We start from the raw sequence: 21,795 nt of genomic DNA, 5'->3' as shown, positions 1-21,795 counted from the left end.
GGCTGATTTTAGTACATGTCAGTATCAAGCATTTGCTGCAGATTTGTGAACATCCAAGGTGCTCTGTTGGACTGGAAACCAGAAAACTTAGATATTCTTAGAGGAGATTCTAGAATAGCAGCGCTGATTGTGGCAGCATGTTCGAGTAACTTTTTTACACTAGTTCTGATCTGTTGTTTTTGTAGACTTTAGTTCATATTGGTTTTTTTTGGGGGGGTTGGCATTGAATGATTGGAGCATTATTTCCTCTGATTTTTGATGCTGCGCTGCTGGAAGGATTTTGTTCTTACTTTTATACTTTCAGATAATTATCACATGTAACCGAGGCAACAAGAGTTTTTTTGTTTTGTTAAACAACTGGGAGCAGCTGATTAGCATCTCAAAAGCTGAAATAACACCTGAACTACAACCCCGAAACTCAGAGGAATTGAAAAGGAGGCTTCGTGGATGAATGGCAGAACCAAAGAGCGGAGAGAGAAGGAGGAAGTTCAAACCATCTCTTTCATCGATCATAATGGGCCATGGTCATATCCCAGAGTCCAATGTCTCTATGCCCGGCTTTCTAACCACACAGAGGTTTATAAAGAAGCGGCAAAAAACAAATGAGGTGGATTAGCAGTGCTTGCCAACAACCGGTGGTGTTATCCAGGACAGGACATGTTACTGTGGAGTATCATCACTGCTGCCCAGAGGAGCAGCAAGATGCTAAGACAATCATGAGACTGTCATACAGCTACAGTTGTCAGCCATAAGGTCTCTGAAATTTAAGTAACAGCCAGAAGCAGCAGAATGAAGCAAAGCTTGTAAAATGCAAATCAAAAAAGCTGTGGAAAAGGAGAGAAAACTTCTGGTCAATGTAAAAATCCCATCCAAAGAGTCTGGGGAAATTTGTACAGAAGAGCTAAAATGAGCTGAAAAGCTACAGTTAGGCTTTTCTTTAACAACCCCCAACCCAAATAGAGATTCCTATCAACTCTGAATTGTCCTCTGAAATCTACTGAATCCAGTCGGTTACAGTTCTCTGTGTTAAACAGTTTTAATATGTTCATTGTCAACAAATTACATGAAAACATGTGCAGCATTTTCAGATAAGACAGACTGAATGAGAATGAGTCTCAATTAAACAAATGTCAAGAAAAACAGCAAGTGACTCAAATCAGTTGAACTCTGCTCTTTCTTGCTTTTCTCTGAATGAAACAAAAACATGCCTCAGCTTTTATTACATTCTGTGATTTTATGGAGACATATCGGTGTCAACATTGCTTACATAACTTGTGAAGAGACGAGTAATAAAGAAGCACACAATAACATTTCCGACGTGTCGGTGTTTCCTTGGGGAGTAAAGATTGCATGGACATTTGCAGGACTCTAAATGACTTACAACAAGGTTGTTTCCCAGACGCCTCAGATGCAAATCGGTCTTCTTATTGAGGACCGTTACGCATCTGAAATCACGCGTTTAGTCCAAATGAGACAGAACAGCAACAACTCTCCTCAGTTCCCAGAAAATTCAGGTGATATAACTGAACACAATAATAACACAGTGACAAGCATTCCTCTTACAACTTTCACTGAGGGTACTTGTGTCTACTCAGTACATCAAAAGTATAAAAATAAACAGCAAAAAAAAAAAAAAAAAAAAAAAAAAAAAAATTTAAAATCAAAAAGAATTTGGGGCATTCAGAAAGCCGCCCAGCTCTCATTTGAATTTCATCAAGTACGACTCTAAGAGAACATTTGATCAAATACACAGATTGCAACATGTTCATTTTATTTGCTGCAAACACATATTTAAAAAAAAAATCCACCACGTGAGAAGCCACATCGGCTGAATTGAAGCGGAGTCGGAGTGACTTCAGTCTAGCTCTGGTTCTCTCAGCAGGCTGAGCAGCCTATCCATCTTTAATACCTCTGCTTCTGAACCCTTGGGCAGCTCCTGGCCCTTCTTGCTCTAAACACACAAAAACAAACAAACAAAGAACCAACAATTAAATCCTTCTTCTTACCAGGAAGCAAAGGAAATTCAGTGGTGAACACAAAGACAGAATGAAACATGGACAGCTCTGGAAAAATGAAGAGTCCACTGCACTGAACCCCACTGAAAACCTCCAGGTCATTCCACCAAATATTGATCTCTGAACTCTTCCCAAAACATTAGTATTGCAGTTTCTAAATGAATATGAACTTGTTTTTCTTTGCATTCTTTGCATCGTTTTCCTTATTTTGACCATTTCTGATTTTCTGCAAATAAATTCTAAACTTTTGCTCGCAGGTTCGGAGACATGTTGTCGAAAGCTCAACATGTGCAGATGTTACTCATACATAAAAAGTTCAATCAGAGACACTGAGAAACTTGAAGTGTCCTCTTAATTTTTTCAAGAGGTTATATAGAACATAAATAAGGTTAAAATGAATGATATATATTTTAGAATGATTGATTTAATCCCTCATAAAAACATCACAGATCTTGAGGCCACGGCGACTGCATGTGGAAAACAACAGCATGAACCAGAACGTGACAACGCAGCTGTGATCGCCATACTCTATATTTTAAACTTACTGACACCAATAATTAGAACTTATTTCAGATTGAGTATAAAAAAATATGACATGTACATGAATGGTTACAATAAGAACTGAGAACTGTGCCAATTTTCAAGCCTTAATGTCGTTTTGTGCTCGCCATCTTGATCTGGACAGGCTGTCCTATCAAGACTATTTGCTAAATGTGTTTTCGCGGCTTATTTATTTATTTGTTTATTTTTGCCACACGGGCCTTTTAAATGCTTTAAGCACTGTCAGTGATGCTGAACTGTGCAATTATATCACTAATGGATATAAGGCGTAGAAGGCAGAAATTGCAGGAGAAGAACTGCGTCTGTGCGCGCGCCGCCGCCGCGTGTTAAGTTGTGTTCATATAATTCTGCGGTTAAAACGGGAACGTTTGGAGGAGACTGCGTAATACAATGTGCAGTGAAGTGTGTTGTGAAAATGAATGCAATGAATGCGCCTCTCTAGTCATTAAAGTTCTGTCTGGTTTACACGCACTGATGCAAACAGCACAAAGGAAAAGTGGAAGCGCGGCAGAGCTAACTGTTAATGGGCTCTGATTAAAGCGTTGTGACTCAGTGTGCCATTTGCTTTCCTCCTGTGTTCAGAAGGACTGATGTGATTACTTCTCCGCTGAAGAGAGGCTTCAGGGACTCATCTAGCAGAGGAAGATTAAAGTGACACTTTGTTTTTTCAGCCCAGCTACATTTTGTTATGCTATTATACGCCGCTGACCAAATTGTTTTTTTTTTTTTTTACATTTATTCAAATTGGCATTCTTTCTGTAAACAAGAGAAATAGCGATTCAGATAACTTTGTTATTGTTCCACAGTGAGATTAAATCGGAGTTAGGGTCAAGGTTTATTGGTTTCCATGTCCGTTTAAGTAAAACCCGTTTTTAGCAGCCGGTAGGACGGTCTGGTTTATCGGTTTGACTTGTTAGCAACTTTTCAGATTTGTCATCATGTGCTGATTGTGTTTGGCAGCACAGTCGATATAATTATGCAAGTTTGATGAACGTCTTTCCTTCTGAGCGTCAACACAGCAGGTGAAATGAGACACAACGTCTTGCAAACGTTTGGCGTGTGAGCCAAGACGGTTTACTCTCTGTTCATGACAGCAAGTAACACATTTTTAAGATAATTAAATTGGCAGGCGATGATACTATTTGCACACTTTCGACAACATTTGACAAAACCATTGGAATATTGATAACTTATGAATAATTGAGTTTTTGTTTTTTTTATCAGCATGCTACTAAAAAAATAAATTAGGGTTAATCTTATAATTTGCTGAGCTGAATCAAGATGCCCTCTTAGACTGTATTAAATATACATAAAGAAATCCGGACTGTTTCCATATATGACATGAAGGTTTCTGAGATAAAAGGAAAAACTAACGTGTGCAGAATTCCACAAGCCACGCAAAACTAATATGAGTATCTTTTGCATTTTCCAACAATAAATAATCCTAAAAACCTACGTAGCAGCGCTTCCCTGGATATCCAGCTACACTGTTACCACTGCACTGCTTAAGAGTGGTGGAGCAAATGAGATTTATTGATTTTACTCACCTTGGGCTTCTTGCGGAGGTTTGGAGAGAGCTTGAGGCTGGTCACAGTCCCCCGGTCGTCCCCCACAATGATGATAGGATGGATGGGATTAAATTCAATGTGAGTCAGCCTGGTCTTTTTGGCAACCACTATCTGATGGCAGATCCCTTCGAATTTGTTGATACTCAGGTCAAAGACGTGAACCTGAGAAAGACGAGTCATTATAACTCTTGATTCACTTTTTTTCTCCTCATCAAATGTATTAGCATTTAGCGATAACAATGTATAAAAAGAAAGATCTTAAAACACGGAAAAACTTGTATTTTGCTAATGTGGTGGCAAGATAGTTCTTCAGCAGGATTAGTCTGTATCTTCTTCCCATCAATTCCTGACCAGCTCACATAAATACCATTATACTTTATTATTGGTAGAGAATTTCAGAAACCATGCAACCTTTTCCTCTAACTTAAAAATGACAAACCACTGTTTTGTTGGTTTGCTACATAAAACGACGTTAAAAACACAGGGAGCTTTGTTTTTGTGAACTGACAAAAACCTTTAAAAGTTCAAAGTGCATGGGACTCGTAATTCTGAGTCTTTACTCTCCATATTTGTGGGCATGTTGGGACTCTTGACATTTCCCATGTTCCTAGACTTCTTTATCTATTGGACATCATGTCACAACTGTCATCTTTCACCTTTAATTTATTTTGATAATCCGATGACATCAAACAAATCTATTACAAAGCAGATCCTACAATTCTTTACCAGAAAGATTACTGAGCCTGTGCTAGTGACGTTCACACTCCACACAAGTGTTCATGCAAAGAACCCTCGTTTGTAACTAATCATCAAGCTCCAATGAGGTATGACTTTCTCTAACCTCTTATCAGTGCAGCTATTAACAACAGTGTTTTTGATGTTCAAATCTAAAGACTAATGCAACGTTAGTCATGAGTAATTGCAGGGCAATATGACTGCACTTCTAATTCACAAAGCCACTCGGAGCAGTCAGTTTACTTCACTGAATTTGTAATTACCTTGGCTCACATTAGCGTAAAACTACAAATTACAGGTCTTAAAATGTTCCCCCCCCAAGAATCTAAAGAGAAGCTTTTCGCCAGAATCTTGTAGCTCTAAGAAAAGAGAAATCTTCTTGAGTACTTGCTCAACATTCAAAGACAATGAAGCGCTGCACTGTATTTAGTTCTACAATTTGTTTCTAACAAAGGAAATTTCTTGTTTATACAACTATCACACTGTTATCCATCTTTCCCTGCTAACCCTTGCTGAATGGCGCCTATCTGCAGCTCTCATTAAGCAAGGGCAAAGAACACTCTGGACAGGTCACCTACAATGTCCTACGGCCATAAAACGTAACTTTCTGCCTGAATTTTATCTGGAGTAAGTTGCCAGCAGATTAGAACCGTGCCAAGCAGCTCTTTGTCCGCAGTGTATTTTTTCAGTAATTCTCAGTAATTACATAGATGTGTGGATTACTGTATGGCATATTAAGAGGATTGCGGAAAGTAATTTTATTTGGACACTTGGCTCCATTTATTTACTGTGGGGTTTTTTGTTACAGACAGGAAAGGGCCTCAAATGACAACAACTTAATCATGAGATACAATAGTATCAACCAAATTCATGTTGCCTGGATTCTCTTCATTTGAAGGGAACAAAATCTTTGGGAGAGCATAGGGGGGGTACAATTGGGTTACATAAGTGTGTACACTCGTAAAAGTCTACTTTAGTAAAATGAATGTTAATAAAGATTCAGAATTCACTCTCTTTGGTTGGAGTTCATCAGACTTCTGGATTCTGACTGCAGGCGAGTAAAAGTGATACTTTCCATCTATCCAGTCTCATTTCTTATAGATAACAAAAGTCTGGCAAGTTACCTGGTGGTGTAAATACTTTTTTGCGTTTACTGGATGACAGTTTTTGGAACATTGTAAAGGAAAACAACCTGAATTTGAGCCATAAATATTGGAAACATCCTACTAGAGTCTGGTACTATCAGAAAACAGCACATGCTGAGATCACATCTGGTCCACTACAACTCAACAGAGCCAAACTGGAGTAAATAAACACGCTCAGAATCTGCAACACAATCACAGAACGCTGCATGGACGCAGTACTTGGTAGGCTGGTACGTTTGAGATGGAAGGAACATGTTTAGTCATGGGAAATGATATTGCAATAGCATTACTCCACATGATTGTACCATCAATTATTGTCCTTCTATGGTCCAGCCCTACACACCTAATAAAACAAATGACATCACTAAAATAAGTAATAAAGACATCCATTTTAAAATAAAATGTATCTCTCTTATGCTCTGGTAGACTTTAGGTCCTGCATTTCTGTGGTTCCCACATGTCGTAGGATGAAAGAGGTGATTAAAACGTGTTTATGGCAATTGAAACTGATAACACACCCAGATTCCTAAGATAATTCTGCTGCAGACTCTGACCTGTGGTTACAACACAGTTACGCAGCGACAGAGAGACGACATACGTCGTGTGCAGGTTCTCGGCAGCTGAGCTGAACGTTCTGCGTCGGTCACTTGGGCTAAAACAACTGCGGATCGACCATGTTTGGGATGAACTTGCTTGCGTTTTGTGTGCTCCTGTGTGCTACCAGCTGCTCAGCTGAAAACGGTAAGACTATCTTTTTTTTTTACAATTAACTTGGAATCTTGACACATAAGTAAACATTTGGTCCTCTTGAAGATTATTTCAGCACTGCTTGGGGATCACGAATGAATTGTCCTGTGATAGTTATCTTTCAAATAAAACATTTAATAAGTCAATTGGTGTAGATTATGAGCTTTACTACAAAGTAAAGTTGAGTAAAATATTCGATTTTCTTTATGATTTTACAAATGGATTTATATGGATTTATTTCATCAGCTGTAAGATCAACGAAAAGAACTCTTCAGCCTTGGTTGATTGGTGTGTCAGCTCTTGTTGGCTTCCTGGTCATTGTCTTTATTCTCCTGATCGGAAAAAAACTGCTAAGTATAAAAAGGTTTGTAAATCACAGTGATTTCATTTCAAACACTGATGGTGTTGCTCTGTAATCAGTTTCTTTGAGACTTAAAAAAAAAAAATGAAATCATGTTCTGATATTAGAAGGATGTTTGTAAAGACAAGTTTTGACTCTGGCCAGAAAATTCAGATTGGGACCTTTCTGCGAAGTGTTCTGGGGCTCTACCTCAGATGTGTGAAGCACATTATTTCTGAAATGTTGAGATATTTAATCTGTGAAATTGTGGACATACACTGCTATCACTGAAACCTATTTCTGTTGGTTTTCTGCTTCTAATACAACATTTTCTATTTAACATATGTTTCATATTTAACTGTCGAGCACTCGTCTTTCTGACTAATAAAAAGCCTAGAGCTGTAATCATACTGTGGTAGAGTCCCATGGCTCAGCATAGCTGGTTTGTAATGACTTATTTTTATGTAATTTGCATTGTATAACCGACGATATTCAAGTGCAAACTTTTACAACTAAGCAAAATGTAGTAAAGCTCGAATCCAATCTCACAAAGAGATAATGCCTTTTATTAGCAGAGATATATGAGGGTGTTAAATTTTAACTTTGGCAAATTGTAGTGTAATCTTTCTTTTTTTGAAGTTTGACTTGGCTCTCTGCATTAATGTATTGTAAGATACTGCAGAATTCTAACTTGCTGGTTGATCAAAAAAGTCAATTTCTTTGAATTCTGTGAAGAGGAGTAATGATTAGATTGGCCACTTAACATTGCATCGTTTTTCTTGGTCTAGCATCAAAATAACATTTCTGGGTGTTTTGACTCCATTAAAAATGCTGGTGAAAGTATCCAAGCAAGCAGCCAATCAGTGCGTCCGTTGTTGTACTGTGTTGCAGGGAAAGAGAGGAGAAACGGGGCTATGAATTGACCCAGGAGCTGGACCTGGACGTTTATGAAACCAATCTGTAGAAACTCATCTGCTTTTTAGAAAACTACTGCACCCACACAGTGACCAGTCCAACAGTGATGCACATTTTCAACAGAGAATATGGCTGAGTTTAATTTAAACTACCATCCTATGTGACGAGGACTGCTTTTCTAACTCATCTTTATTTTTTTTTTACAAGTTATCAAATCTGACTTAAACAGAAAGACTTTATAGACAGTGTATATAATATACTATATGATTATGTGAAGTCACCAAGAATGTAAACAAATATATTAAAAATATAAGTACAATGTAGAGTTGGGTTGATGTAATATTTTTAACTAACCTTTGATTGCTCGCACTGCTATTTTCTTTGAGACAAAAGCGTTGCCATTTGGAAACAGTTTCATTTTGAAAATGACGAGTTGAAAAAGTTTAATTCTTAGAGGTAGGCTCAAAATGATCTACAGTCCTTGGAGGTTTAGGTAGGCATCTAAAGACTGGATGTGATACTAATGTTTTGATGGATCTAGCCAGAGGCCCCACTTATCCAGGACAATGAAGTTTTGCAAGGAGCTAAATTTTATGACAAGGAGACGTTCTAACCTCAATGACTTGGACCTTATTAAAAAGACGAGTGGTTAAAAATGCAGACAGGTTGCCTCTAAGTATAAGTGTTAGTTTGTTGCAAGGCTGGAGAAGGATATGAATAATGTTCAACCTGTCATTTTTGTTAAAATGCAAATAAAAACAGATTTTCTAAAAATAATACGCCTTGTACGTCGTCTTGTATTTTTGGGATTTGCTCATTTCATTTTCTGGGAAACCACAAAGACTCAAAAATGTGTGTGACAGTTCCTACAGAGAAGGTTGAGAGGACATCCACCAGAAACGGTAAACACAGGGCTTGACGACGAATCATGACCAGACTTTCTCATTATGTCATCCAGACACTTTTCTAAACAGGCAGCTCAGATGGAGGATCAGGGACAGAGAGAATTTGTTTGCGCCACACAACTGTGTGTCATTCTTGCACCTCAGCCTCCAGTCAATGCATTATCCTCATGAACACATGTGCACAAGCTCACACAAACCCACACACTCACGCCGTTGTTCCTCTGACATTTTGTGGCGTGGCAGAAGTAACTGAAAGCCAGGTTGTCATTATTGGTGTACATGCATCAAGGAGCACACGACTTAAATGAGTCACTCAAAGCTCTACTCGAGAGTTGCCACGGAAATTGATAAATGTGCTGCAACAAAACCGCTGCACTGAGAGCGAACATGGAGGTTAATGCCAATCAATAAATGTGAGAGTTCTGTGTGTCTTGTATCATTCCTTCTAATCTGAACAAAATAAAATAAAGTACTCAGTCTTGATGAAATTGAGGAAATACAACTGAACAAAGGGATCAACCTTCAGTCCTGTGCCGCATGTCTTCCCCTTCTCTCCTCACCTTTCTTCCTGTCAAACTACTGACTCCACAAACTTAAAACACACAAAAACACTGCCATTTCAAATGGCTATTAAAATGTATGCTTTATTCATTCTTTTGCCACACCCCAGAGTCTACAGATTGGGCTTTAAAATTTGCAACAAATTTTAAAGTCATCTTTCACAACTAAAGCTAACATAAAATATGAGACAGAGGTTTGGTTGCAAAGATTCAGCCATACCTCTTTGCAATTTGAAATGTTGCTCCAAAAAAACTCCTTGCCAAAGCTTCTAATAAATGAAAAAGCATCCTGCTGTTCTGGCTCATTTTCTGGTACATTTCTACCACATATACTAGAAATGCAGAGTGGGAACAATTGTCCCGAAAGCAGCCCTGGCTCCACGTCTCAGGCAGGGCAAAAGGTTGGTTGCGTGGTATTCTATGCCACAGCTGGTGCCCGTGGTGACCAAATCCTGGCAGTTGAGAGGACATAATATAAACACACAAAGGATCACATAAGGTGTCTCTCAGATTACTCAGCTCTCATTTCCTCTCTGTCGTTCTCACTCGACTTCACTTGATGCACTGCAAAGGAAACGTGTCAGACATAACAACCTTGACTTTTATAGTGTTGCGCAGACTGAGAGGACCAACAGATGGGGACAGCTTGAAGCCATACAGAAAAAAATATGTGAAGATAAGCAACACGACACCCACTGAAATTACTTTTGGCTGGAATCAATAACTAGGAAGCTTCTTTGTTACATGAAATCAGAGTCTGAACCAACTCGATTTCCTGAGGCTACTTAACTTTGATTTGAGACTCATCCAATATACAAAGAAGATTAAAAAGTGAGTGGCAGATGGCAGATGGTATAGCTGTTTGGTGCTTCACATGTTCAGTCAAATAAATGTCAAGTTATTGTTGATGCACAGCAGATACGTGTTGCCGCATCTGTGCAATCTCGGAGGCAAGCAAGCGCGCTTCAGGCTCTGAAGAAGATCTATAACTGCCGACATGCTTTTTTTAAACACGGGATCATCGGCTAGGAATTTTTTGTATATTCCAAATTCTAAAGGTAGAAAAATGATTAGAAGTTCTGCTCATTTTACCCTGCTGCATTTTGAAAAAGGAAAAGGAGAGAACTGAAAAAGGCCCTTACCTTCCTGTCTATTGTCACAGCAGCGAATATAGTGGAGGAGTAAGGGGCCCAGCAAACATCTCCAATGGGTGCGCCAAGGTCAAAGGTGAACATTGGAGTGCTGAAATAATTACAAAAGGAAAGCTAAGGTAAAATACACGCAAAGTTGCTCACCTTAAACATACAGAGGCGCATTTTATTTTCTGAGAACTGAATTATTTGACAATCCTTTTGGGAATGCACTCAGGAGCAAGTTTAACACCAAGTGAAAACGGAGGTCCTGCCACATGACCCAATTCTTGTTCTTGTTCCTTTATACATGATTCTAGAAACGTATAAAAGAGTGAAAGACTCAAAATGCATTACCCGAAGAATGCATATCACCTTGTGCAATCAATACTTCTTGGCACACATTTCATTTGCACATTCAGGTCAGTGTGCTAAGGTTGAATCCATTGACAATTCAAAGCTTAAAAGCTTGGAATATAACTGACCAAAATAAAGATAAAAAAAAAAAAATAGCTACACTAACAAAACGCTAGTTTTGACTCAGTATTTTTGAGGGGCAATTTTGTTTTCAGAGACATGAGAGACACTATAGTTCACACTTTGAAATAGTTTTTAGTAAAAATGCTAAACTTAAAATTTCTGAATTCAAACATGGAATTCATATTTCATTTTATTTACAGTTTTGGCTTTGTATGGTTTTTATGCCCCGTTTTTAAATTGCTTTTGGTTGTGTTTTTTATATTTAAAATATCATTCAGTTTTAGGTGTTCTTTACAAAATTAAAGTTTGCTGGTGCCATTAATATCTAACTTGAAAATGGTCTTAAAGCAATATTTTTATTTCGTAGGATTTCTCTGAGAAACCTCTGAGACCTTCACAGAACGGCTTTACCTGTTCTAGAAATAAACGGCACACAGCTTAACTCTATTTATAAATTAAGTGGCTTCTGAAAATAAGACCCCCAACATATTTCCTTGTCTTTCCTCTGTGCCTTCATGTGGAATTTTTTAATTGACAGATAAAATAACCCCTCAAAAAAGCTATTTGTTATTTAAAACTACTTTATATTTGTGTGTGAGGAATTCAGGGCAAATTAACTAAAGTCTAGTCTCTCCACTGTATAAAGCAGAAACCTACTCACACATAGCTGTCAGAAGATGGAGCAATTTTCAGTATACCCATTGTTTTTTCTCTGCATAAGGCAAATGCACATGCACCACTTCCCCACTGATCCTAATCATAATGTATTCTACTTTCACTGATTTTGGAAGGCATGTGTTGTTGTAACCCTTGTGGCCCACAAACACTGCATTGTTTTTGCATTGAAGTCTAATCGTCAAGGAGATCCACATTCATTCCTTCCTTCATTTATTTACAAGGTCTGGCAGCATTTAATTCCACGGTGAGCTGAGAAGTGAAAGCGTTTGAATTCAGAAATCTTAAGTTTTGTATTTTGAGGATGTTAAGGATCGCACTTTGAAATAGTGTCTCTCATGATGAGCAAATGATTACTATCATTATTCAGTCAAGCTGCTTGTGCAGTCAAAATGTGGGAGGATGTGTGGGTTAATCAAATGAGCCAAGAAAATTATGTTTCATCCACGATGAGTCTAAGAAGCTCATAAAGACTAACACACTGCAAAACCATGGAAAGATCAGAGGAATTACTATTGCATATCACTGAGTGTCTGACTATTTGCAAACAAACCATTAAAAATGTTGCTAAGGTTATTGTTAAAGCATTATTTAGCACACTCTTAAAACTAACAAGAACACATTTTTTTGTGGGACTCTTTCATTGGCGAAAGGAAAAGAAAATGCATATATATATAAAGTTTTTTAATTATTCAGCTAATCAAAATGACAATAAAAACAGGTTTGTCCGTTGAACGTTAAAAATGGATGCGATGTTGACATCAATCAACTCCTTTCAACCCAACCCTGAGTTTCAAAGAAAGACTGTAACATTAGTCATTATAGCAGTCATGTTACTTCCCAGAGCTTTCAATCTCTTGTGAAAGTGAACCTCTTCCAACGAACACGAATACTTCACAGAACAACACGTACACAGTCTTTCAACAGGTTCAGCGCCGCCTATTTTATTCAATGGAAAGTTCAGCTAAGCCGGCAGACACAGATGGAGCGCTGGCTCTTGTGATGGTGGGCAAGTGTCTTAGCACCACATAAACAACAGTGTCACAGGGAAGCGTTGATATGTGTGTTGATAAATGGCGTCTCCGATGGTCTGGTGATAAGTCCAGCGGAAAAGCCCGCTAACTGTCCAGTTGATTGCTGCAGCAGGCTTTAGCCCCAGTAATCCCGGAATGGTAGAATTAAAAGGAAGTAGACTACAAAGGACTGAATACTTATTTAAAGTAGATTTAAAGTTAAATGTTATACATGATAAAAGATTTGTATTTACACATCAAACCATGCCTTGTAGGTGCTCATACTGTCACCATAGAGTACAGAGCTACTAGCCATTGAGGCATAGACATTATTAGACCACTGAAGGTCATCCGCGATACCTTGCACCAAACTTTCAGCAGATTATATCGGTAAGGTGAAAGCTTTAGGGGATATTATGCTGTCCGAACACAATGTGCTATTTTATAGCATAATCAAGTAAATATATTAACATCAGTTGTTATAAAAATGTTGTACATATCAAACTGACTTAGGAGAATTTGACTTCACAATTTGATTCCTTGAAATTGACTTCTGTCTCATGAAGAGCGCCTTCTCTTCTATCCAACACTCTGTCTTCATCATCACAACAATGCTTCTCCGTTATGCCCTTTACAATGGTTCTTAGGGGAGTTGGACTGAGAAGTAGTTTGTATGATAAATTAGAATAAATTTAGATTACCTTCACAAGAGATTTAGGGGACAGACTTATACTTATCACAAATGGAAAAAAAACAACCCATACAGTTCCTCCTACTGTTCATTTGACTGTTACGTGTTAGTGGCTGATTAGGGTAGAGTTTATTATTTTATGGTTAATAGCTATAAGAAAAGTCAAATGACTCGATTTCTGTTTCTTACTTGACGGTGTGGTCCCAGATTTTGACATTCCAGTCTGAACTGCAAGAAATAAAAATTTTGGGATGGAAGTGGTTCCACTTAACAGTATCCACTGGCATACGATGGGCATCATATGTCTCCAGGAACTGACTGGAGTAAGTCTTGGAGCACTAGGGAATTAAAGGAAAAAGTTGATTATTACCTCCAAATCAAAGTGAAAAGACCATATTCTCAAGACAGTACATAAGTTACTCAGCTCATTCTGTGTCTGCATATTAGACCTTAAAATAAGATTTATAACAACTACAACATTAATAAAAAAAAATCTATGGAAATGTCTTTATTCAAATATTACCAAATCAAAATAAGGCATATAGATAGACTCAAAAGAAAACAGAGTTGAACTAGGATTTTACATTATACTTTAATTTATTCATTTTTTCCCCGTATTTTTTAATTCTTGTTTTCTAGTTAACCTCTACAGAATGTGTGTCACATTACAATACGAAAGAGTGTTGAAATGATTTATAATTCTTTTTTACTTAACAAAATTGTGGTATTTTATCAGGGACATGTGAACCTTATTTGTTATTCTATGCAGATAGCTGTATAATGATTTCCTTGTTATTTATTACTGCATAAATGCTTCCACTGTGGTGTTAGCCTAAAGTGATTTGGTAAAAATATTGCTGCACTGAAACTTAAAGTGAAATATATACCTCACAGCTTTAGTCCGAATTTGATTTAGGGATTGTGAAAGCAACAAAATAGAAGAGTTAGATTGCAGGCATAAATTAACAAGACAATCTTAGGTAAACACTTGATAGGTTGTAGACACAGCTGCTGCATTTTCAAACACAGTCAAAATGACTGCTGGCCTGCAGCTCTGTGAAAGATTGTTAATCAGTCCTCTCTAAGGTGTCCGTGCCAATGTGACAGAAGGAGGATCTAATTTCACACATATCGGGGAAGTGTCTGTCAACAAGCTAGCAAGAACAGGCGAGTGAAGCAAAGGTGATCCTGGGTCTTTTTGCTTTCTTCATAGAACTGTAAGGTATCGAACATGTTTTAAATGCGCGTTTTATAGTGTCTGAGTTGAAATTAATTTCTATACAAAATTTTAAGATGCAGCCCACTGACACAGACGCCAAAAGGTTAAAGTGGGTCAGGATGGCATGTTTCATTTCATCACTCATCTCCAAGAACTACTGTTAAACAGGAGTTGATTAAAAAAAATAAATAAATAAAAAGTTTAGAGTTAGAGTTTAGTGTTAATGATTGCACAACCATAACACACATGTAGCACTTTGGACAAATACTCCCCACCCCTGGCTTTGTGACACTTAGAGAATGATGCTTTATTCTTATTTAAAATGAATTCACTTTCATTCATGCTTTACACATAAACTTCTTTTGGCTAGATAGCTTTGTTACTGGACGTCAAATTGAGATGTGACTTCTTTTTTCCCTGGAGGTCTGCCTGTCGAAGTGGATCACATCAACAACGTCCGTAATGTAATTTTAGAAGTGTCATTCAGCCACATCGGCTTTTGAAATCCTTCACACATACCTTATATATTTTCCCCTCTTCTGTGCCAACTAAGAACAGATAGTCAATCTGCTTGTGGAAGTCGAGTGATGTACCACGAGCTGCACATAAGAAGCATAAATATATACACTGTCACATATCTGAGTCTCATTTAATCAACTAACTTTATATATCAAAGCGAAAACACTATCATGGAGAGACTCTATGAGGGAGTCTTACAGATGACAGTCAGCTGTGAACCATCCGACCCATCAGATGGAGCACCTTTCACAGACAGTCTGATAATGTCCGATGACATGAGCTCATTCTGCAATCAGACAAATATACAGTTAGAAAGCAACACACAGATACAAAACAAATACTTTAATAGTTAAATAAAAACAAAAAACAGCAAACACAAATGCGAATACACAAGAGCAAGAAATAATCATTCAAATAACCAAGTTGCGTTTGCAGTATGTACTGACTGCACAAACCTTGACAAGTGTCCAGGCCACAACTCTGCCATCAGATGACACCGAACAAAACATATGGTTGTTGTCCATATCATCGTTTTGCCAGCGCACCTGAATACAAGATGTCTGTGTGAGAAGACTAAACACATAAACAGATTGAACATTGTGGATTATCTTCAGCATTCAAACTGACATGCTGAAATGTCTCTATTTAAATAGAGACATTTAAATAGGTCTCTATTTAAATGCATCCCAAACCAAAAAAAAACTATACAAAGTTTCCCACAAGAAAACTTGCAAAGCCCGGTGGTTGGGTGCTAGAGGGCAGTCATTCATCCAATGGCCCGTCGTGTTTTTGAGTTAAAAAGTGTTTGAAGTTGACAGGAAATTTGAAAATGTCACTTGATAATTATCTGTTATTGAAAGATTGGGAGATTAATACCTGAACACCAACTATAAAGCCTGAAAAAAAATGCAAAGATTTTAAAGAGACTTAAAAAAATAAGCAATGCTTAGCCTGGTGGGGGCACAAGGAAACCCTGGTGGCCCGCCAGGCTTAAAATACACCGGGGGAAACCCTGACTAGAATAATACCACTGATTATTTGAAACTAAATTTTTATTTTATTTTTTTAAATCTACTGGAAAAACTAACCTGAGTATGAAAAAAGCAAGCTGAGTACTTCAACATTTAACTGAACACACAAACAGCGAACTCCCCAACCTAATGTCACCTGCCAGACAGGATCTGTGTGCTTTCCGGTGCTTGCGGTACTCTTGTAAACAGGGTGTACTGTTTCCTCCTTCAAGTTGTAAACGGCCACACAGCCATCGTAGAAACCCACTGCCACCAAATACGAGAGTTGTGGATGGATGTCCAGGCAGAGGATCCCAGAAGCTGTGGAGTAGATGTACTCCGGAAAAGCCGAGTTCTTCAATGAGAAGAAGAGCAGCATGCCGCCCTCCTGTTTACCAAAGTCATCTAGCCACAATAGAGAAAAAAAGAAAGATGATTATTGGAAAGGATCAGTTTAAAAAAAATTATTCAATAAAAGATTCAATAACTCAATTCAATAACTTCAGTTAGTACTCACATGATCCTAATCCCACAGCAAACAGGTCCTGGTATTTGTTATTCCTATCGAATAATAATGAGTTATCAGTCATCCTTCTCTTTTGTGACAGTAATGAGATACAAAACTGAAAATGTAGTAATGGTCCTCTTTACTAACGAATAAAATCCAGACTTCAACATTTTGAAATGAAAATTCAAAATGTTGAACCAACTGCACCTATCAGACCTGGGCATCCACTAAATCAACAAAACATTAATCAGAAAAGCAGCACAAAGACTCATGGTGGCTCAGGAGACGTTGGATCTTGACAAAATGTGATAGAGTTCACAGGGAATCGGAACTTTACAAGTCCTCCATTATTCAGATTTCAAGTTTCACAGATTTGATAAATCAACACACCAGCAGAGGGCAGTGACAGACAAATGCCTGGCTTTTTCATACTGAAACGTCCACAAAGGCAGAAGAGTTCCCTCCTGGTCTCTGAACTCATCTGAGGCATCCTCAAAGTACTTAAAATCTGAAGGTTGCAAAAGGAATGCAGTTAGAGAACAACATAGAGCAATGTGTGTAGTTAAAAATGTGTTTTACATATAAACGGTCATGCCTTGTGCTATGTCATCCATTGTATTTTGGATGACTATTCGTTCAACGATCACGGCTACCCTGCCCACTTTAGCGAATTCCTCATTCTGTAATAGAAACACAGCAAAGTTTTGGGGTCTCTGGAAATACTATTTCAACCAATTAGGGTATATTAGTTTTGGTTTGGTAATGTGTAGACTGCACAATTTAATTGTATATATTGAATGCACGCAATGATATATTAAGGAAGGAAAGCTTAAAAAAAAACAACTTTACCCCGGTGTCCAACAAAGACTTTTTCCTGACTTCAAAATTCTCTTTTTTCTCTGGTGTGGTTTTCTTTTTCTTTTCAATCTTGTCTTGCTTCTGCAGTTTCTGAAAGTATGCATCGTAGATCTCCCACTGCAAGCAATCAGTTATTAGAGTCAACCAATCAGTGTTTCACACAAAAGAGAAACACTCTCTCTCACAACACATCAGAACACAAGTCTGCAACGTACCTGATTAGCAGTGCCAGAAAAGGTGATGCGGGGAGGAGGTTCAGTCTGGCAGCTTCTTTCCTGAGGAAAAAGGAAAACCTCTATTATATATCTTAATACATAGTACATCAATACATACGCAACGACAAAGTATGTTAATACCAATATTATAGTGCCTACTTTGTAAACGTTGCATATATTAACTACATACGGTAGTTACTGCTTTTTCATACCCTTGAAGGATTATTGCGAGTCTGTCCTGCCCTTTCACTGAAGTTGAATTGATTTGTTATTTTTGCCTCCCTCTTGCGACGTTTTGAGGAAGTACGATGTGGTTTGTCCTCATCTCCAGTTTCTTCACTTTCGGCCCCATCCTCCACAGGTGTTGTCTGTTGTGGAAAATCAGCAGAGGGAGGTTCAAGTTCAATATACACAAGTAAAACCTGAGTATTTATTCAAGTATTTTTCTTTTTCCAACAATGTCTTAACTTATTTTAAGTGCCTATATACAGACTTTTTCTTCTTTTTACCGGGGTTTCAGCGTGATCCTCTACTTTAGTCTCCACTGGTACAAGCCCTGGGCAAATATGACATGTTTATTCTTAAATTTATAGTTCATAAAGCAAACAAAATACACTCTGTACATTGTGTAATTCTGCAAACTGTTTGTTCACTTAATAGTGGCATCTAGTGGCTCCAAATATTCACTACACCAGGGAAAAAACGAAACAACATAAGCTACATAAACCCTCTTAAAGTTGAAAAGCACATTATCATTCTTAAAAGGACAAAAACAACATATGCTTTTTAAAGTAGATCAATTTAACACCTTTTTTTTTGTTTGGGGGGGCTTGTAAATTGACCGAAGTACCAAATTCAATTTCCAATTTTGAATTTTTTTTTCTCTCTCTCTCTTTCGACTCTTAAAAGTAAATTACAAATGACAGAGAACATTTTCAAAAACTCACTTCTATTTCAGTCATCCCTTCTGGGAGTTGACCGGATGCAAAACGTCTTGTATTCAAATTAGAAAATAGGCCCTGGGTGGGCTGACATCAGTCTTAACTCCGAAAACCCAAGGAATGAAATGGTGACAATAAATCCCGATTTTCCAAAAGTTACATTTTCGTAATGGGCAAATTCGATTTATTGATAAAAACTAATTTATCGCCCAGCATTAGAACAACCCAAATCTGTGGTAAAAGAACCCACCAAAGATCATCCCATGACTGCCACAGAGAGTCAGTCGATGTTTGTTTTTTGTTTACACAGTACATGTCCTTTACGAGTACAAACTGCCTCCAGATAGAGGCATTAAATAAATCAACAAAAGCCCAAACAATATTCGAGCATTTTTCTGTGTTATAATTTAGCTGTTGTTTTTTTGTCTTTGAGAGATCATTTGACTGCCCTCTATGCATTCACGACTTTCCCATCTACCATGTGTGCAGTGTTAGTTTAGTTAGTTGAATTACAGGCAGACAAGCCTTGCAGCAAAGTGCTTTTAAATCCCCAGGTGCGGTTTGCTAACTCCTAAAGCTACCAACCTCGTACAAGATTTTTCTTGATCTCTTGTAATCCATATAAATAACTGATATAAAAAACATGCTGATAAACTGTAGTTGAAGACATTATCACTACTTTTATCGTGGGTGGTTATTCTGTTGTGCATAGATAACTCACGTCTATATTCCTTAATTAAAATGATCACTCAAGTCTTTTTTCTTTCATGGTTTTTGTCACTTTTCAGATAGGGGGAAAATACCACAAAAGCCTGGACATCGTTAAACAGAAAAAGCAAAATTTCTCTTTTCTTTATATATGTCCTTTAACTCTCCAGATCAAACTTTCAGGATTCTTTATAGCTGCCAAACCTGTAGGAAGCTGAAAGATGCTAAGTCTTCGAGCTTCATCAGAGTCTTTATGCAGTAGGTTCCCATCCAAAGCAAAGTGGACAGCCAAGTGATCCACAGCAGTCACCGGCTTATAGAAACGTTCCTAAAATAGACAAATAAAAAATGATGAATATTAGTAAAATAAATTAATTTCAATACAAATTAATTTCTGCTCAGAAGACGTTAAATAAGTAAATATCACAGTAAAGACCTCAGGCAAAATACAAATTTAATTTTGTGTCTTTGTAAAGAGCCAACAAGCGTAGTTGTTTTCATACAACAATCTTAAAATGCCTTATTTGGATTGACAGTGGCTATAATTTTGCAATGATGGTAGCATGTACATTATATTATGTGATTTTATATGCTGAGATATGACTTCCCTACCTTGAAGCTGTAGCGCACAAGATTTTTGGGAGCATGTGGGTTGTTTGCATTTAGGACTCTTGTAACTTCCTCTTTCAGCTCCTATATAAATCAGTACAGGTCAAAAAACAAAATTACATGAATGTAATGTAAAATAAATATCACCCAGGGCAGATAATTTGACAAGCCAGAAGGTCAGAAAGAGAGAGGGAGGGAGCGACATTTCCACACGACAATATCATCCATCTCTTGTACAGACACCGGTTACAAGTTCCACAACAGTGAGTCAAAACAGATAAAATTACATTTCTTTTTAGTACATTACCGAGCTATTAAAACCTAAAATGATTCACAATGAAAGATGCATAAAACCTGTCCAAATTGAATTAGAAAATGAATATATAGATAAGGAATGGTTAGAATGATCCCAAAGAGAGATCACAAGACCTGTGATGTGATAGAGTTCACAGGGAGTCAGAACTTTACAAGTGCCCCCTATCCATCATCCATCATGATGGATGATGGATGACATCATCCATCATTCACTGCTGAAAACAAGCAACCACAAAGTACACATGAGAGTTTAATTTAAAAATTATTATATGTGATCTGTTTCTGTCTTAAGTAGGACTTGTGTCTTGTTTACAGGCCTGTTTTATCATTCATCCAGTTATATTCTTCTCTTACAGCCTCTGAGAGGTCCAGTTGATGATGATGATGATGACAATGGTGATGATGATGATGATCCGCAGCGGATTTCGAATGGAAAGAGTCGTCCAAGCCATCAGTCCCATCCCATGCGTCATCGTCATCCTAGAATGTCAAGCAAATAATAGATCCATGTCTGTAGAAAACAGAAAATTATATTTTGGTGCACAAATGCCATTTAAAAAGTAGTAATATCCCTCGGACTATTCAATAGTTTGTCATGGTCCAACAACAAATTTCAGTCTTGGTAGTTGAAATGTTATTCCTTCCACTTTACAATCATGTGAAGTGGTCTAAACATACAATTACAATTGAATATATGGCAGTTCGTGGCAAGTGACAAGAAGTTTAAATTCAAAGGCTGTGAAAACAAGACGCTTTTATGATGAAATTAATCATTTATTTATCCAGTTGGATATTTAGACTTACTCGCTTTTTAGTTGTTTACTTCGAATATTTGGGAAATAAACGCACCTTTATAGATCTGGATAACTTCTGGCCGGGCAATTTGTGAATAGTGGACATCTATTTGAAAACAGATCAATACAAGAGTTAAAAATGTAAAGTTAACGAGTACGTGTACAGTAGTCTTGCGATTTTGCTAGTAGCTGCTAGACGAAGTAAGATTTGGGAACAATTACCCTTCTAGATGCCATCTTCGCGGGAATTGAGGTAGGACCCCGGTTTCAAAAGCTTAAGAAAATATGTCTATATCTGTTTTTGTCAATAAAAATCAGACAAACTCTTCAAACGGTCACAAGCAAAAGGAGAACGCGCTTAAAGGACGCTGCCTGGCTCCTGTGTTCTGGTTACCATGACAACCGCCAGTCTTTCCGTTACTGGCGGTTGTTAAGATTTAACAGTTACCGTTACATAGATCTTATAATGAGGTAAAAAAGTTTAACATGTCATATAGTTTCCATGCCTTTTATTTGATAGTTTATTTAACAGCATTTTAAAAAAGCGTTACATTGAAATGTGAAGTTAAAATGTAATATCATCACATTGTTTGAAAAATAATACATGAGTTTTAAAACA

The 21,795-nt window shown here is 37.5% G+C and overlaps 1 protein-coding gene across 3 annotated transcripts; it reads right to left on the bottom strand.

Annotated features, from left to right (window-relative positions):
* Window positions 1–1,022: 1,022 nt before the first annotated feature.
* Window positions 1,023–21,560, bottom strand: dnai1.2 (dynein, axonemal, intermediate chain 1, paralog 2). 3 transcript variants are annotated; one of them, XM_044122882.1, is made up of 20 exons: window positions 21,399–21,560; window positions 21,232–21,282; window positions 20,737–20,862; window positions 20,071–20,151; window positions 19,663–19,786; window positions 18,319–18,365; window positions 18,022–18,177; window positions 17,810–17,869; window positions 17,586–17,711; window positions 17,332–17,416; window positions 17,127–17,244; window positions 16,746–16,789; window positions 16,386–16,633; window positions 15,674–15,763; window positions 15,417–15,504; window positions 15,219–15,298; window positions 13,670–13,818; window positions 10,634–10,733; window positions 4,124–4,306; window positions 1,023–1,951 (listed from the first exon to the last, which is right to left on the bottom strand). In XM_044122882.1, exons 1-20 carry the CDS (start codon window positions 21,411–21,413, stop codon window positions 1,856–1,858), a joined length of 2,067 nt encoding a protein of 688 aa, XP_043978817.1. In that variant the 5' UTR covers window positions 21,414–21,560; the 3' UTR covers window positions 1,023–1,855. The 3 variants fall into 3 exon arrangements, with proteins under 3 accessions (XP_043978817.1, XP_043978818.1, XP_043978819.1); XM_044122883.1 differs by lacking the exons at window positions 1,023–1,951; window positions 4,124–4,306 and adding an exon at window positions 9,578–9,943; XM_044122884.1 differs by lacking the exons at window positions 1,023–1,951; window positions 4,124–4,306 and adding an exon at window positions 9,967–10,055.
* Between the last annotated feature and the right edge of the window lie 235 nt (window positions 21,561–21,795).

Source organism: Gambusia affinis, linkage group LG07 (assembly GCF_019740435.1).
Source record: "Gambusia affinis linkage group LG07, SWU_Gaff_1.0, whole genome shotgun sequence".
Taxonomy (NCBI): Eukaryota; Metazoa; Chordata; class Actinopteri; order Cyprinodontiformes; family Poeciliidae; genus Gambusia; species Gambusia affinis.
Note: the sequence above shows the minus strand (reverse complement) of the source record. Positions and strands in the feature narration are given on the sequence as shown.